General features: G+C 34.8%; 1 protein-coding gene across 1 annotated transcript in view; it reads right to left on the reverse strand.

Annotated features, from left to right (window-relative positions):
- TMX1 (thioredoxin related transmembrane protein 1) overlaps positions 1-16577 on the reverse strand; it is a 38847-nt gene extending 22270 nt beyond the window's left edge. Inside the window, exons 1-2 of the mRNA XM_051978048.1 lie at positions 15974-16577; positions 1459-1574 (exon numbers count right to left, since the gene is read on the reverse strand). Of these exons, the coding sequence (XP_051834008.1) occupies positions 1459-1574; positions 15974-16122 (265 nt within the window). The 5' untranslated portion in view covers positions 16123-16577. The remainder of the gene's footprint in view (positions 1-1458; positions 1575-15973) is intronic.
- Positions 16578-18273: the final 1696 nt, after the last annotated feature.

An 18273-nucleotide genomic window follows, 5' to 3' on the forward strand; every position in this document is an offset into this window, starting at 1 on the left:
TTTTTGGCATTATTTCCTGCATTGTAGTATTCAGAATGATTTGTTGGTCATAGTCTTCTTGGAAATATGCAATTTCTACATTATCTTTGTACATGTTGGTTTCAAAAATATGTATTCATGGCTTGCATGGAACTCAAGTAAGTATTCTTTGAACACTGTTGCCTTTTGTTTCTCTTTTGATATATTTTCCATTTCAATATTTTTGTGTTCCAAATTTCTTAATCTTTCTTTCCTTGCTTATTTCTTTAGCATGGGTGGAATTGTTTTTTGTCTTTTTCATTCTCAATTGAGAGCTCTAAGTTCACACAATATTCGTTCACAATTTCTTCTTTTATGTATTTCATTTCTCTTCTTAACCCCTGGAATATTTCTTCTTGAATCTTCTACATTTTCTGCTAAGAAACCACAAGATTCTATATTTCATCAAATATTTAGTTCACTTCTCTTTGTATATCTTTAAGAACATTTTGTATTTTCTAAATTATTCTACCTACTCTTTAGAATTTCAACTGTTTATTTATCAATCTACTTATGCTCTTGAAATCTTTACTGCTTCAGTCTTTTTCTTTCTGACACTTTTTAAACAACTCACATTATGATCCCTTTCCCTTTGCTGGTGGGTACCATACCAAGCCTAAGTTGTAAAGTTGGCTCAGTATCCTTGTATTAAAGGATATCTGGTTTGCAGGTCTAGTCGCTATGTAGAGAATCCACTGAGGAAAGAGCATCAGAGCCAGCTGGTACTCTGCCCTGAATCCTCCAGTTCCCATTCTTCTTGGTATGGCATTTGATGCTTTGGGAACAGAGAGGGACAGTGTTACAGACAGAGTTTCAAATCCCTGGTCAAAAGACAGAAAATTTGCAGTCTTCCTACCTCTTTCCATTTCAGCTCCATGTAGCTGAATCTGTGTCTTTTTTAAGGGTGTAGGGAGAGGATATGTTTTGGAAAAGTCTCTATACAGTTCAGAGAAAGTGGATGTTACTTTATCCTTCTGCCACACCACATGGAAGCTGATGGGTAAAGAATGCTGAATCTGTTAAGGACTGGAGTCCTCCGGTATTAATATTATCATGAGGAATTTCACCTTGTGGAATTTTCTTTCTCCTTCAGATTTAACTGTAATTATTGTACATTCTTCCCTTTTGGGGGAAAGTTAGTTATTTTAAGTATCTAAATGCTTTCATTTAGTTGCCTGTGGGCCTTATTTTTTCAATTATTTATTAATAAACTTCAGTTTTAAAAAATTAGTTATTTGACTGTATGATTTCTGAGGTACCTTCCAATTCTGAATTCTACCATTCCAAATACTATTCAATAAAAGTGGACAAACTATAATGTATGAATACTTTAATAATGTAACAAATAGTATTTCATTAAACCATTCAACCATATAGCAGTTCAGTAAAATGCTTATAATGTTGAAAAACTCTCTACAAATAAAAATGGAGTAATCATACCTGGCTGCTCTGTGACATCCACTTTTGCAATATTAACCCCAAGATCTTCCCCCAATTTTGCAAAATCTTCCCACTCTGGCTGAAGGTTCTGACAAGCAGGACACCATGGAGCATAACTACAAGAAAAAAAAAAAAGGTAAAACACTAAAAATACAGATGGCCAAGAAAAAGAAAAACAACATGTTTTTTAGGTTGGCATTTTTTTTGATTCAGAAAATGCTATTTAGATCTTATGTGGTTATTTTTAAAAATCTGATTCATAATTTTCCACTTTTCTTCTAAAAGATCAGTTTATTTTGAAAATGATGAAAAACTTGCTAATTCCTTCAAATTTTGCAGATTTTGAAACTACATAATCTAAGATTTAAACATCTAAACTCTGGGGAAAATTCAACTTATCTATATAAAGAAATTCCTTTAATAAAATTCATGACAAAAATAGCTACGTGTTAACAAATGTAAATTACAGCATACAAATATAAATCTCTAAAGGAGGTATCTATGGGCTGATCATGCTAATAGTTTCTATAAATGAATTAGAAAATGAATGAAAATGACAAAATATTAGCTAACAATGCTTTTTTTTCCTTTTTCTTTAATTAAAGCTTATTATTTTCAAAACATATGCATGGATAATTTTTCAACATTGTGTTATGGGCCAGAACTCTGTACTTGAAACAAGGATTCTTACAAAGTGCTAACTCAATGGAATGGTTACCTAGTTTAGCATGGTAATTAAAAGTTTTCTAGTTCAGTACATGAACTTAGTACTTAATATAGTTCTAAAAGATTAACCCCTATTCTGCAAGATTCACACCTATGATAATGTAATTGGAAAAGAGCATATAAACTGGGACAAACTCAGCCAGGGTTCGTCTCAAAGACACATTCATTCCATCATCCACCTTTGTGGTGGCTAAAGAATGGAGCATAAACCCTTGGACTCAGAGAGAGATTCACTCCATCTCACACAACTGTGGTGGCTATCTTCCTGCATCCCCCACTGAAACCAAGACTCTGGAAGGCCTCCACAACAGCTAGCCCGGGCCCCAGGCAAGGAAACTAAATTGTGAAGGAGATAATAAAGGATTTGGACTTTAACACCTGGCTATCCTTGTGGTGATTAACTATTGAAACAAGGCTGGTCCAGAGACTTCCAGAAAACCAACCAGAACACTACATACAACATTGACCTTTGCAAAAACTTTTGTTTCAAATTTTCTCCCCCTTCCCTGACTCCCTCCTCTAGATGGCAAATAATCCAACATATGTTAAACAACTAACAATGCTTTTTAAAAAATTATCACAACTAAGTAGAATTCATTCTAGGTTCAACAACTGAAAAACTGTAATATTCTGGTTAGCTCTCTAGAAATGTAATGTTCTGGCTGGCTTTCTCGAAGTACTTGGAATGGGGATTGGTTGCAGCAGAATAATTACCACAAGAGTAGTCAGGAATAAAGTTCAAAGTCTTTATTATCTCTGCCACAGTCTGTCTCCTTCGCCTGGAGCTGGGCTAGCTTTCTGGAGGACCTTCAGATGGGCCTTGGTCTTAATGGAGGAATGCAGAAGGCAAGAGAGCCCCCAGGATGGTGGGAGATAGAATGTCTTTCTTCCAGTCCTTGTTGGTCCTTATACATTCTATTACAATTACATAATTACAGCACACTATGCATATGTGAACTTAGAAAACCATAATATCACCATACTAAGTACTAAGTACATATGTAAATTAGATAACCAGTGTCTCATCAATTGCTCTGAGTTAATACCTTGTTTCAAGTATATTTCTTTCAAGTACACTTCTCCAAAGTTCTGGCTCTCTACAAGAAACTATAGATTTAATAAAGTAAACAGAAAAGTATCAACAGATACAGAAAAAACCTTTTACAGAAGTCATGGCAACTATTCATGGCAACTTTTTTTAATCAATAAAAAGAATAAGAAGGAATTTTCTTCTTAATATCTTCTATATTTCTCAATATAATATCTCAAATATAAATCTTCCTTAAAGCAAAAACTATGAAATGTGAAAAGATACTTGGAAGAGTTCAAAATAGGCCTATACTTCAAATGAAAGAGAAAAAGGTACTACAGGTATAAAAAATGTTTTTATGGTGGCCAAAAAACAAAAACAAAAACCCCGGAAACTAAAGAGATGCCCATAAAATTGACAAATGGCTTCACCAAATTATTGTTTATAAGTGTAATCGAATGTAATTGTACTGTTAAGAAAAAAGAGAATGGTTTCTTTTTTTTTTTTTAAATAACTTTTTATTGATAGAACGCATGCCAGGGTAATTTTTTACAGCATTATCCCTTGCATTCACTTCTGTTCCGATTTTTCCCCTCCCTCCCTCCACCCCTTCCCCCAGATGGCAAGCAGTCCTTTACATGTTGAATGGGTTACAGTATATACTAGATACAATATATGTGTGCAGAACCGAACACTTTTCTTGTTGCACAGGGAGAACTGAATTCAGAAGGTATAAATAACCCGGGAAGAAAAACAAAAATGCAAGCAGTTTATATTCATTTCCCAGTGTTCTTTCTCTGGGTGTAGCTGCTTCTGTCCATCTTTGATCAATTAAGGCTCTCTTTATCAAAGAGATCCACTTCCATCAGAAAACATGCTCAAACAGTATCGTTGTTGAGGTATATAATGATCTCCTGGTTCTGCTCATTTCCTCAGCATCAGTTCATGTAAGTCTCGCCAGTCCTCTCTGTAATCATCCTGCTGATCATTCCTTACAGAACAATAATATTCCATAACATTCATATACCACAATTTACTCAACCATTCTCCAATTGATGGACATCCTTTCATTTTCCAGCTTCTAGCCACTACAAACAGGGCTGCCACAAACATTTTGGCACATACAGGTCCCTTTCCCTTCTTTAGTATCTCTTTGGGGTATAAGCCCAGTATCAAAGGGTATGCACAGTTTGATAACTTTTTGAGCATAGTTCCAAATTGCTCTCCAGAATGGCTGGATGTGTTCACAATCCACCAACAACATATCAGTGTCCCTGTTTTCCCACATCCCCTCCAACATTCCCCATTATCTTTCCCTGTCATTCTAGCCAATCTGACAGGTGTGTAGTGGTACCTCAGAGTTGTCTTAATTTGCATTTCTGTGATTAATAATGATTTGGAGCATATTTTCATATGTCTATAAATAGTTTCAATTTCTTCGTCTGAGAATTGTCTGTTCATATCCTTTGACCATTTATCAATTGGAGAATGGTTTGATTTCTTATAGATTAGAGTCAGTTCTCTATATATTTTGGAAATGAGGTCTTTATCATTACCTTTGATTGTAAAAATATTTTCCCAGTTTATTGTTTCCCTTCTAATCTTGTTTGCATTTGTTTTGTTTGTACAAAAACTTTTCAATTTGATATAATCAAAATTTTCTATGTTGTGGTCAATAGTGAGCTCTAGTTCTTCTTTGGTCATAAATTCCTCCCTCTTCCACAGGTCTGCGAGGTAAACTATCCTATGCTCTTCCAATTTATTTATAATCTCATTCTTTATGCCTAGGTCATGAACCCATTTTAACCTTATCTTGGTGTACGGTGTTAAGTGTGGGTCAATGCCTAGTTTCTGCCATACTGATTTCCAATTTTCTCAGCAATTTTTGTCAAATAATGCATTCTTTATCCCAGAAACTGGTGTCTTTGGGTTTGTCAAACACTATATTATTAAAGTTATTGGCTGTTTTGTCCTTTGAACCTAACCTATTCCATTGATCAACTAGTCTATTTCTTAGCCAATACCAGATGGTTTTAGTAACTGCTGCTTTATAATATAATTTTAGATCTGGTACAGCTAGGCCACCTTCATTTGATTTTTTTTTCATTAATTCCCTTGAAATTCTTGACCTTTTGTTTTTCCATATGAAATTTGTTGTTATTTTTTCTAATTCATCAAAGTAGTTTTTTGGGAGTCTGATTGGTATAGCGCTAAATAAGTAGATTAATTTAGGTAGTATTGTCATCTTTATTATATTTGCTCGCCCAATCCAAGAGCATTTAATATTTTTCCAGTTGGTTAGATCAGACTTAATTTGTGTGGAAAGTGTTTTGTAGTTTTGCTCATAAAGTTTCTGATTTTCCTTTGGCAGATAGATTCCTAAATATTTTATACAATCAGTAGTTACTTTAAATGGAATTTCTTTTTGTAACTCTAACTGTTGGGTTTTGTTAGTGATATATAAGAATGCTGATGACTTATATGGGTTAAAGAGAATGGTTTCAAAGAAACATCTTAAGATTTGAATGAACTAGTGTACAGTGACTGCCAAGATATTGGATCACTACCACCATCTGATGCCTTTGATAAAGTGCTGCTGAATGAAACTGGAGAAAATGATGAAATTGTGCCAACTGCATCCACTATAAGTTTATGTTAAATATTATATTGTTACTTTATATGTCACCTCAATTGTGCCCTGACTATAACAAGAAAACTCCTTTACATGTTTTTAATCAGCTCACCAGCCTCACTGCTCTTCTAAACCTTCTCAATCCTTCAACAAACTTGTCTGGTTTTCACTCCCTTCACCCTCTCAGCTGAGCATCTTGCCCTGTATTTTACAAAAAAAAAAATTGAGGCTACTTACTGAGAACTCTCTTCACAAAGCCCACTGCATTGCTTTTTATCTAAGAGACTGGCCCTTTGCTTAGTCTATCACTTACTCTTTCTTTACTGACTACAAACATGCTCATTCATGTCTTCCCTATCCTCAAAAAACCCTCATTTGAACCATCTGTCCCCAATTAACACCCTTCTCTTTTCTTTTAACACTGGAAGGATGTTTATATCATATAGTCTGCCCTCTGACCTAATCATTCAACTGGAACTACTCTCTCCAAAGTTAGCAGTAATTCCTCAAATGCCAATCTAATAGCACTTTTCTCAATCTATGTGATTTTTTTTCACTCTCTGCAGTATTTTATGTTGTCACTCACCCTCTTTTTAATATTCTATTTTTATTACATCTCTTTGACACCATTTTCCTCCTTGAATGGTTACTTCTCAGTTTCTTTTGCTAGAAATTCAATCGCAGCCCTCTCATTAACCACAGGTGGTCCCTAAGGCTCCTGTTTTCAGTCTTCTTTCTCTATTCTATTTCACTTGATGATCTCATCTGTTCCCATAGTTTCGACCTCACCTGATGATTCTCAGTTTTATAAGTGATTATAAAATCAATACAAAGACCATTCATAGAATGTAGAAAAGATTTAAGGCAAAAAATAAAAGATATTTTTGTGTTGAGTTTTGAATTTGCTTTGCTTTGTATTTGTTACAAGAAATTTTTCCTCTTTTTCCCCTGATGGGGTATGGGATGCAAGGTTAAGGAAAACAAATTTTTGTTCATGTAAAAAAAGAGAAGTACTACAACTGTGAAATGTTACATGGACTTTCAAGATCAAGTTATTATTGAAAATTCCAGCAAAAGAAACTGAGAAGTGGCCATTCAGGGAGGAAAATATAGATATAGAATGGTGTCAAAGAGATGTAAGAAACATAGAATACTAAAAAGAGGGTGACTGACAGCATAAAATACTGGAAAGAGTGAAAAAAAATCAGGACAGGAGTAAGGTGTGAAGAAGAATCTTTAACTTTGTCCTTCTGAACCCACAAACCTTTTAAGTTAGCTGATAGTGGGCAGAGTCCAGCAGTAGAGAATTAAAACTTCAAGGAGAGGCAAGTAAGTATATAAGTGTGTTGCTCAGAATGGAATTTTGACCCAGAAAACCAAAACTCAGATTTGATCATGGATCCACTTTGGGAGGATTGAAAGGTTACAGATAAATTCTCAGTCTGATCTGTCCCTGAGATCTTAGGACAATAATCAACATCCCAAGAAAGAAACAGCAGGGCTCAATCAAAAATAAATTAAGCCCTGAAGTTCTCTGAGAAATGCACAGAGCTCAGTCCTAATACAAAATCTAAAATTCAAAAGTAGGCTGAAAAAAATGAGTTTAAAAAAAATCCCATAGTAAAGAGCTATTATGGAGAAAAGGACTTACTAAAAGCACAAATTAGAAAACAATAACTCCAAAATATCTTCAAAACAAGACTTCATACACACACATATACATATCCCATCACCCTTAGGCCCAATAATTCCTGGAAGAGATGAAGCAAAAGCTTAAAAAAAAAGTTAAAAATGATTTTTGAATGAAAGAGCAGGGATAATCAAGAAATAAAATGATCTGGTAAGAGAATTAACAGTTTGATACAAGAGGTAGAATGGACTAAATGACTCCAAGAGAGAAGCTACTCCAAAACAAAGTAAGGGAAAAAAAAAAAAAAGAAAAGAAAATGTGAAGTAGTAAAAACAAATGACTCAAAAACCCAAAAGAGAGAAATTCTTTAGAATCACTGAACTATTTTGAAAGCCATGACAAAAGAAAAAGAAGAAAAAAAAAAAGCCCAAAAGAGAAAGAAAAAACCCCCCAACATATTACATCTTAAGAAATCATTAAATAAAACTGTCCAGATTTCTCACAAAGATCTCTCAGGGCAAAGTGAAAATTTAAGGGAAAAAAAATCCAATGATCATATCTTGGAAAAAACTTTTGGAAAAAGCAGAGACAAAATTTAGAGTTTCAAGGTCAAATAAATAAACAATAAATAATAAAAACAAAAAACAAGCAAAAAAGTCCTCCAAAACAAAAATTCTACCAAAAACAACCCCAAAAAACAGACAAAGAAATAGATCAAGGTCAATTCTGATGGACGTGGTCCTCTTCAACAATGAAATGAACCAAATAAATTCCAATAGAGCAGCTACACTCAGGTTAAGAACTCTGGGAGATGACTATGAAGCACTACATAGAATTCCCAATCCCTCTATTTTTGTCCGCCTGCATTTTTTATTTCCTTCATAGGCTAATTGTACACTATTTCAAAATCCAACTCTTTTTATACAACAAATTAATTGTTTGAACATGTATACATAAATTGTATTTAACTTATACTTTAACATATTTAATATATATTGGTCAACCTGCCATCTGGGAAAAGGGATGGGAGGAAGAAGGGAAAAAGTTGGAACAAAAGGATTTGCAACTGTCAATGCTGAAAAATTACCTATGCATATATCTTGTAAATAAAAAGCTATAATAATAAAAAAAAATAAGAAAAGAAATAGATCAAGCAGAGATTATTTAAAGATTATTGGATCATGATCCTAAACATCATCTTTCAAGAAATTATTAAAGAAAACTGCTCTGATATTCTTGAACCAGAGGGTAAAATAGAAATCAAAAGAATGAACCAATCATCATCCCAAAAATAAACTCCCAGGAATATTATAGCTAAATCCAGAATTCTTAGGTCAAAGAGAAATTACTTTAAGCAGTTAGAAATAAAACTCAAATACAGTAGAGTAACAGTCAGGCTCACACAAGATTTAGCAACTACCACTTTAAAGGAGCAGGGGTATGATATTCCAAAAAGCAAAAGAGCTGGGATCACAACCAAGAATAACATAAGCAGCAAAACTGAGTATAACACCTCAAGGGGAAAAAAACATATTTAATGAAACAGGACTTAAAGTTTTCCTAATGAAAAGAGCAGGGATGAATAGAAAATTTAACATAAAAACATAAGTCAAACAAAACAAAACAAAACAAAACCCTGACAATAGGGATTCATAAAAGGTTCAATAATGTTAAATGATTACCTATCTATATGGGAAGATGATAAATGAATCTTCTAAGAACTACAGAATTATTAGAGAAGTTAAAGGGAATATACAGAGAAAGAAGGAATGAGTCCCTTATGTTGGGATGATGTAAAAAACAAACAAACAAAAAAAGACAGGTAAGAAAAAGAGATGCCCTGATAGAAAAAATATTTCATTGAAAAGATCTACCCAAGGAAGAATTTTTATACTGGAAGGAAGCAAGATTGTATGTATTGAGATCAGCAGATGAACCAAGTCTATTTTAGTTGATCACTGCACAATCTTGCTGTTGGGGAAAGATAATATGGAATGTTGGAGGGGATGTGGGAAAACAGGGACATTGATACATTGTTGGTGGAATTGTGAACACATCTAGCCATTCTGGAGAGCAATTTGGAACTATGCTCAAAAAGTTATCAAACTGTGCATACTCTTTGATCCAGCAGTGTTTCTACTGGGCTTATACCACAAAAAGATACTAAAGAAGGGAAAGGGACCTATATGTGCCAAAATGTTTGTGGCAGCCCTGTTTGTAGTGGCTAGAAGCTGGAAAATGAGTGGATGCCCATCAATTGAAGAATGGTTAAGGAAATTGTGATATATGAATGTTATGGAATATTATTGTTCTGTAAGAAATGACCAGCAGGATGAATACAGAGAAGACTGGGGAGACTTACATGAACTGATGCTAAGTGAAATGAGCAGAACCAGGAGATCATTATATACCTCAACAACGATACTGTATAAGGATTTATTCTGATGGAAGTAGATCTCTTCAATAAAGAGATCTAATTCAGTTTCAATTGATCAAGGATGGACAGAAGCAGCTACACCCAAAGAAAGAACACTGGTAAATGAATATAAACTGCTTGCATTTTTGTTTTTCTTCCCGGGTTATTTATACCTTCTGAATCCAATTCTCCCTGTGCAACAAGAAAACTGTTCGGTTCTGCACACATATATTGTATCTAGGATATACGGTAACCTATTTAACATGTAAAGGACTGCTTGCCATCTGGGGGAGGGAGTGGAGGGAAGGAGGGGAAAAATCAGAACAGAAGTGAGTGCAAGGGATAATGTTGTAAAAAATTACCCTGGCATGGGTTCTGTCAATAAAAAGTTATTAAAAAAAAAAAAAAAATCTTGCTGTTGCTGTGTACAATGTTTTCCTTGTTCTTATGCTGAGTATCCTAAAAGGCTTACCACTCTTTTATAAAAGAGTAAGCAAGCATCTGTTTATTATTTTTTCTTGGTTTAATCTCTTATTCACATGAATGTATCTGATTCACAGTTTATCTATATAACTTTTATCAGTTATATTTACATGACCCCTCTAATCTTGAGTTGAAATGTTATCTTTTTCCTTATATTAAAAATTCTGTTCATAGGCAATGCTCTCCAAATAGCATACAAGAGTATTGGGTGAACTCGAGTTCAAAAACCAAACAGTTGATTAAAGAAATGCAAATTAAAACAACCCTGAGGTACCACTTCATATCCCTAAGATGACAGGAAAGGATAATAAATGTTGGAAGGGATGTGAGAAAATTGGGATGCTAATGCATTGTTAGTAGAATTGTAAAATAATCCAACCACCCTGAAGAGCCCAAAGGGCTATAAAACTGTGCATATATAGGTGTGTATCCCAAGAAAATCCTTAATGGAGGAAAAAGAACCCACATGTGCAAAACTGTAGCAGCTCTTTTTGTGGTGGCAAAGGACTGGAAAATGAGTAGATGCCCATCAATTAGGGAATGGCTGAACATGCTGTGATACATGAAAGTAATGGAATATTTCTGTTCTATAAAAAATGACGAACAACCTGATTAGAGAAAGGCCTGCAAAGATTTCCATGAATTGATGCTGAGCAAAACAAGCAGAACCAGGAATACATTGTACACAATAACAGCAAGAATAGTGATGATCAACTAGGAAAGGCTTAGTTCTAATCCCAATAACTTTGGACAGAAAATGCCATTTGTAACCAGAGAAAGAACTAAGGAGATTGAATGTAAATCAACACATGTTCATTTCTTTTTTCTGTTTATCTCTCCCAGGCTTTTTTCTTACTTGCTCTGATTTTTCTTTCCCAATAGATAAAACAATGTGTATTAAAAATAAACTAAGAAAAAAATAAAACTAACAAAGAAGTAGCACCACAGAGAAAAGATAAAGGATTATAGTATCCTGTTTCATGAACTCTCATGTCTTAAATACACAAAGTGCTAAATTAAGACAATTTTGAAGTACTTATTTCATACCTATAATTGGCTAAGATGACAGAAAAAGATAATGATAAATCTTGGAGGTGATGTGGAAAAACTAGGACACTAATGCATTGATGGGAGTTACAAAATTATCCAATCATACTGGCCAAAGGGCTATAAAACTGCATTCCCTTTGATACAGCTGTATCATTATTGGTTCTATATCCCAAAGAGATTATAAAAGAGGGAAAAGGATCCATTTGTGCAAAAATGTTTGTAGCAGCTTTTTTTAGTGGCAAAGAAATTAAATATTGAATAGACTGAACTGGGAAATGGCTGAATAATTTATGTCATATGAATGTAATGGAATATTGTTGTTCTACAAGAAGTGATGAGCAGATGGCAGCTCTTTGTAGTGGCCAGAAACTGGAAACTGAGTGGATGCCCATCAATTGGAGAATGGCTGAATAAATTGTGGTATATGAATATTATGAAATATTATTTTTCTGTAAGAAATGATTAGCAGGATGATTTCAGAAAGGCCTAGAGAGACTTACATGAACTGATGCTGAGAGTGAAATGAGCAGGTACAGGAGATCATTATATACTTCAACAACAATACTATATGATGATCAGTTCTGATGGAGTGGCCCTCTTCAACAATGAGATGAGCCAAATTAGTTCCAATAGAACAGTAATGAACTGAACCAGCTACACCCAATGAAAGAACTCTGGGAGATGACTATGAACCACTACATAGAATTCCCAATCCCTCTATTTTTTGTCCGCCTGCATTTTTTATTTCCTTCACAAGCTAATTGTACACTATTCCAAAGTCCAATTCTTTTTGTACAGCAAAATAACTGTTTGGACATGTATAGATATATTGTATTTAACTTATACTTCAATATATTTAACATGTATTGGTCAACCTGCTATCTGGGGGAAAAGGTGGGAGGAAGGAGGGGAAAAGTTGGAACAAAGTCTTGCAATTGTCAATGCTGAAAAATTATCCAAGCATATATCTTGTAAATAAAAAGCTATAATAAAAAAATATATTTAAAAAAAATTTAAAAAGAAGTGATGAATTTTTTTCCTGTTTGATTTGATTTTTCTTGTACAGCAAGATAATTATATAAATATGTATATATATATTGGATTTAACATAACTTCTACCATATTTAACATATACTGGACTACTTGTCATCTAGGGGAGGGAGTAGGGAAAGGGGAGGGAAAATTGGAACACAGAATTTTGCAAGGGTTAATGTTGAAAAATGATTCATGCATATGTTTTGAAAATAAAAAGCTTTAATAAAAAAATAAAAAAAAAGAAGTGATGAAGCTGGCTGATTTCAGGAAAGACTTACATGCATCTGAGTGAAATAAGCAGAACCAGGAGAATATGGTACCAACCAGAATATGGTACACAATGACGGCAAGATTATGTGATAGTTAACTATGACTGACTTGGTTCTTCTCAGAAATGCAGTGATCCAAGCCAATTCCAAAAGACTTGAGATGGAAAATGCCATTCACATCCAGATAAAGAACTATGGAGAATCAAAGCATACTATTTTCACCTTTTTTGTTTGTTTTCTTTTTCATTGTCTCCCCTCCCACCTTTTTAGTGTGATTTTTCCTGCACAACATGACAAATATGAAAATATGTTTAAAAACATAGTACATATAGCTATAATATATACATATACATAGTACATAAAACATAGTAACTATAACAGATAGCTTGCTGTCTTGGGGAAGGGAAGGTAAAGGGAAGAAGGGAGAAAAAAATCTGGAACAAATTACAAATATTACAATTTGTGAATTACAAAATTACAAAAATAAATGTTAAAAACTATCTTTACATATATTTGGAAAAATAAAATACTACTTGAGGAAAATATATAGGAAGTGCTACAGCAGTAGAAAACTGTCAAATGCTGTAGTTCAATTGGATCATGTGAGATACTATAGTAATTAGCACTTTATATCTTAAAATTAGCTACGTGACTTAATTTGGGAAGTATACTTTTTGGAATAGTTCTAAAAGTTTAGGCTATTTGGTTTTCTGGATAGTCTCCTGACTCTGGCCCATGGCTGATTCTTGTCCCCATTGTATTGTGAAATTCCAAAAGAACCAAACACATTTCTAGTACATGTTGCTGATTCTTACGCTCCTAGCCCTTATTACATTGTTATAATGGACTCTATATTAACTCTCCTTTTGTTCTGTTCCTGTGATAATAAATTTCAACAAGTACTTATTATTCACTATTATGTGCCAGCCAATGAGCTAGATAACTTTGCTGGGAATGTGACAAAAAGCAAAATAGTTCTAGCTATAAAAACAAAAAGTTAATTAACTTCAGTACATTCAAGGAGGGAGAATACTAGAACTGGGACTTAAGGTACTACAACTATACCTTGAAAATAGTGAAGGCTTCAATATAAGCTAGGGAAGGAGAAAGTATATTCCAAGTATGAGATATAGCCACTGCAGAAGGTTGGAAACAAGAGACAGAGAACTGTGTTGAAAAGAAGTTTAATGAGGCTGGAAAAACAAGAGATTAAGTTGAGGTTGCAAAAATAATTAAAAGCTAGTTTATCCCTAAGTGAAATGACCAGAGCCAGGAAATCATTGTACACGATAACAGTAATATTATGTGATGATCAATTCTGATGGATGTGATTCTTAACAATGAAATGATTAAGGCCAGTTCCAATGATCATTGTGTGTGATCAATGATCAATGAAGAGAGCCATCTACACCAAGAAAGAAGACTGTGGGAACTGAGTGTGGATCACAACAAACATTCTCACTCCTTTTGTTGTTGTTCACTTGCATTTTGTTTTCTTATTCATTTTCTTTCCTTTTTGATCTGATTTTTCTTATGCAAGATAATTGTATAAATATGTTTACATATATTGGATTTAACATATATTTTAACATATTGGATTGCTTGCTAGGGGAGAGAGTGGGGGGGAAGGAAGGGAAAATTTGGAACAAAAGGCTATGCAAGGGTCAATGTTGAAAAATTATCCATCCATATATTTTGAAAATAAAAAGCTTTAATAAATTTTTTTAAAAAGCTAGTTTATTATTTCTAGCCATACAAAAAGATGTTCCAAATCATTATTGATCAGAGAAATGCAAATTAAGACAATTCTGAGAGTTGAGAGTAGTGGTCAGATTGGCTAGGATGGCAGGAAAAGGTAATGATGAATGTTGGAGGGGATGTGGGAAAACTGGGACACTGATAAATTGCTGGTGGAATTGTGAATGAATCCAACCATTCTGGAGAGCAATTTGGAACTATGCCCAAAAAGTCATCAAACTGTGCATATCCTTTGATCCAGCAGTGTTACTATTAGGCTTATATCCCAAAGAGATCTTAAAGAAGGGAAAGGGACCTGTATGTGCAAGAATGTTTGTGGCAGCCCTCTTTGTTGTAGCTAGAAACTGGAAATTGAATGGATGCCCATCAATTGGAGAATGGCTGAATAAGTTGTGGCACATAAGTTATGGAATATTATTGTCTTGTAAGAAATGACCAGCAGGATGATTTCAGAAAGGCCTGGAGAGACTTAGATGAACTGATGCTGAGTGAAATAAGCAGAACCAGGAGATCATTATACACTTCAACAACAATATTATATGATGATCAATTCTGATGGATTTGCCTTTCTTCCACAATGAGATGAATCAAATCAGTTCCAATTGTTCAATAATGAAGAGAATCAACTACACCCAGCGAAAGAACTATGGGAAATGAGTGTGGATCACAACATAGCATTTCCACTCCTTCTGTTTTATCTGCCTGCATTTTTGTTTTCCTTCTCAGATTATTTTTACCTTATTTTTAAGTCCGATTTTTCTTGTGTAGCAAAATAACTATGGATATGTATACATATATTGTGTTTAACATATACTTTAACATTAAAAAAAGCTAGTTTATCCTAAATGTTGAATTTGCTCATTACAATAACGAACACAAAATAAAAATATGATGAAAATATCAGTTTTTACAGTGATAAATAATACTTTTAATCCATAGTTAAAAATGGATTGTATGGAAGAAAAAAAAAAAATAGAAGGAAAGAGGAGGGAACGGGCAGCAACTGTTACCAGGGTGGAACAATATACTTCAGGTTCACCGCTATTGGAATGTGTGGCTAAGTATCTAATAAAGTATCTCATAAAGGTACATGTGAGGAAACGATTTTTAAAAAAAACTTCATCAAAACCCAAGAGGCCAAAATGTGCATCAGAAACAGTACAACACTTGAAACAAAACTAAGAAACTGGAGAGAAATAACGGAGAGAAGCTTGAGAACATGGCTCTAATAAAGGAATGTGAGATTCCTCTAATACAAAGTGATGGGAAATGGAAAACAAAGCAGGCTCCCCAACGAAAGAAGTTTTGAGCATTAGGGGTAGGGAGAATCTGTAGGGAAGGTAGCGAGTCAAAGAATATCCTCAGAAGTCACGCGGGAATGGGGATGGAGGTGGGAGAGGGGGAGCTCCAGGAAGTGAAAGAGAGCGAGGATAAAGAACTGCCCCAGAGGGCAGAGGAGCCTGAGGTTTACTACTCCGACACTCACAATTCAATCATCCATTCTCCTTCCAGTAGCTCCTTCCAGTTCTTGTCTGTGATGATCCTCACTTGTCTCCACAGTCCCTGGATTCTCGGAGTCCCACATAACAGCAGCAATACTATTAACGTTAGCAAGGAAGTCCTGCACGGCGCCATTTTTGCTGATGCGCACCCCTCCAAGAGCAACAGTTAGTGTCCACACCTCCACCCGTAGGTCCCCGCTCACTGCGCATGACATCACCAAATATTCAAGGGAAGCGACCAGCCTCGTATCAAAGCGCCGGAGTGGGGTGATTTTCCCGGAAATAGAGTTTGTGTACTGGCAGTACATAGCTACTGTTGTGCTGAATCTTAATAGCTTTCTGCAAATGTACTATGAAGAAAGGAGAAAAAGTGGTTGTAGGGATTAAAATGTGAGAAAAAACCGATTGTACTTTATTCTACTCTAGGCGAAAAATCTCAGCCTCTTCTTAAATATATTACTTTGTTAACTTAATCTCCCACTAGAGGTCCTGAAAGGCATAAAGAAGGCAAAGCAAAAACAAAAAACAGCCATTTGAAAAGCCACCTTCAAGGAACTTTCTTGAAAGCGCCCAGAAGAGGGTGCCCCTACTTAAACTGGCAATGGAATATGTGATGATGGCATTAAATAGTGTTTACTATTTGCCAGGTATTGTGCTAGGTACTTTCTGATTGCTATTTCATTTAAGACATCAACTCTTGAGAGGTAGGTGGTATTGATATCTCCATTTTACATATGAGGAAGCTGTGGCAAATGGAAGTTAAGGTCATACAACTAATTAGTCTGAGGTCAAATTTTAACTCCTGATTCCAGGCTCAGTGCACTATCCACTGTATCACCAAACTGCCCCTTAATGAGGAAAAATTACTTCAAGTTCAAGGTATTCTATGAATACTTTACAGCACTGGCTCATCAATGCTCTCTGATAACCTTTGCCGGAGGAAATAATTAGCTCAAAGCAATTACATTTACTGGCATTGATGAGGCTTAGATTTGGGGTACCCAAATGAAATTAGGGTTACTGGTGGTCAGCGAGTTAAATAAAATAAATGAGGTCTAGTGAGTGGCGGTGCTAGAGTCCCCTGTAAAGGAATTTACAGATAGGTACACCTCCATTGATAAAAGTGGCCTATTATGGGGATTTGAAGTAGGTTAAAGTCTAGTTAGTAAAAGGTGTTAGGTAAAGAGAAGAGGGCACCAGAAATAGTATTCCAGTGGGCAAAGAGTCCTTGGGATGCCAAACATGGCATAGCTGACATGTTTGTATCCTCTGCAAAGAGAGGGTTTTAGTTTGGCTCTTTTATAATAGATTTAGCTAAAGGGGCCCATGGGTGGAGTCCCAAGTTGGCTCAGATCCAATGGGGGCTGGGACAAGCCTGGATCTCCTATTGGAATCCAAAGGGGTGCTTTTGACCAAGATTTGTGAATCAAAGGTCCTGGCTTTGTGAATTGATAATGCATCAGCTAGGAGGGGTTAGGAATCAGAAAAGAATAAATCAATCTGAAAGGACTAGTTTCTTAAAGGGACCACAACCCACTTTATTATGGAACAGCTTGAACTATAATAAAGAAAATACTCATTTCCTATATGCCTGGGGCATATTCTCACATAAATACACAAAACATCAATGGAAAGAATAGGTATACATAGCATACAATTAAAAGGCATAACTTTAATGCCTTAGGAAGCATTGTTAATAATAAGGCTATTTACAGCGAGCTATTTAAAACCCTTAAAAAATGATGTTTTTTAAAGTATCACATAAAAATACCAACAAATTTGGACAGTTCAACAATGCACATTGGATTGGAAAATATCACTTTATGTCCCATCCCTAAAGTAAGGCAATGTCAAGGAATGTACAAATTATTCAAAAATAATACTCATTTCACATGCCATCAAGGTCATGATTAGGATTCTTCAAATTAGGGTTCAGCAACATGTAAACTAAGAATTATCAGAAAAGCAGGATTTTTTTTGAAGACAAAGAGGAATTAGAGACCAAAATGCTATCATTCTCTTGAATTATGGAGAAAGCAAGTGAGTTCAGAAAAATATCTATTTCTGCCTCATTTACTATTCAAAACAAAATGTAGGAAGTCCTCAAAGATACAGGAGTACCAAATCATCTTACTTGACTTGTGAAGAGTCTGTATGTGAGTCAAGAGGCAACAATTAGAACCCGTTAAATTCAAAGAGCTTACAGAGGATATAGGCAAAAAAATTTTTTGTTGGAAGAGGGAAGCTAGACATATATAAGAGCATCTGCTCTAGGAGGTCCACA

Source organism: Antechinus flavipes, chromosome 2 (genome assembly GCF_016432865.1).
Source record: "Antechinus flavipes isolate AdamAnt ecotype Samford, QLD, Australia chromosome 2, AdamAnt_v2, whole genome shotgun sequence".
Lineage (NCBI taxonomy): Eukaryota > Metazoa > Chordata > Mammalia > Dasyuromorphia > Dasyuridae > Antechinus > Antechinus flavipes.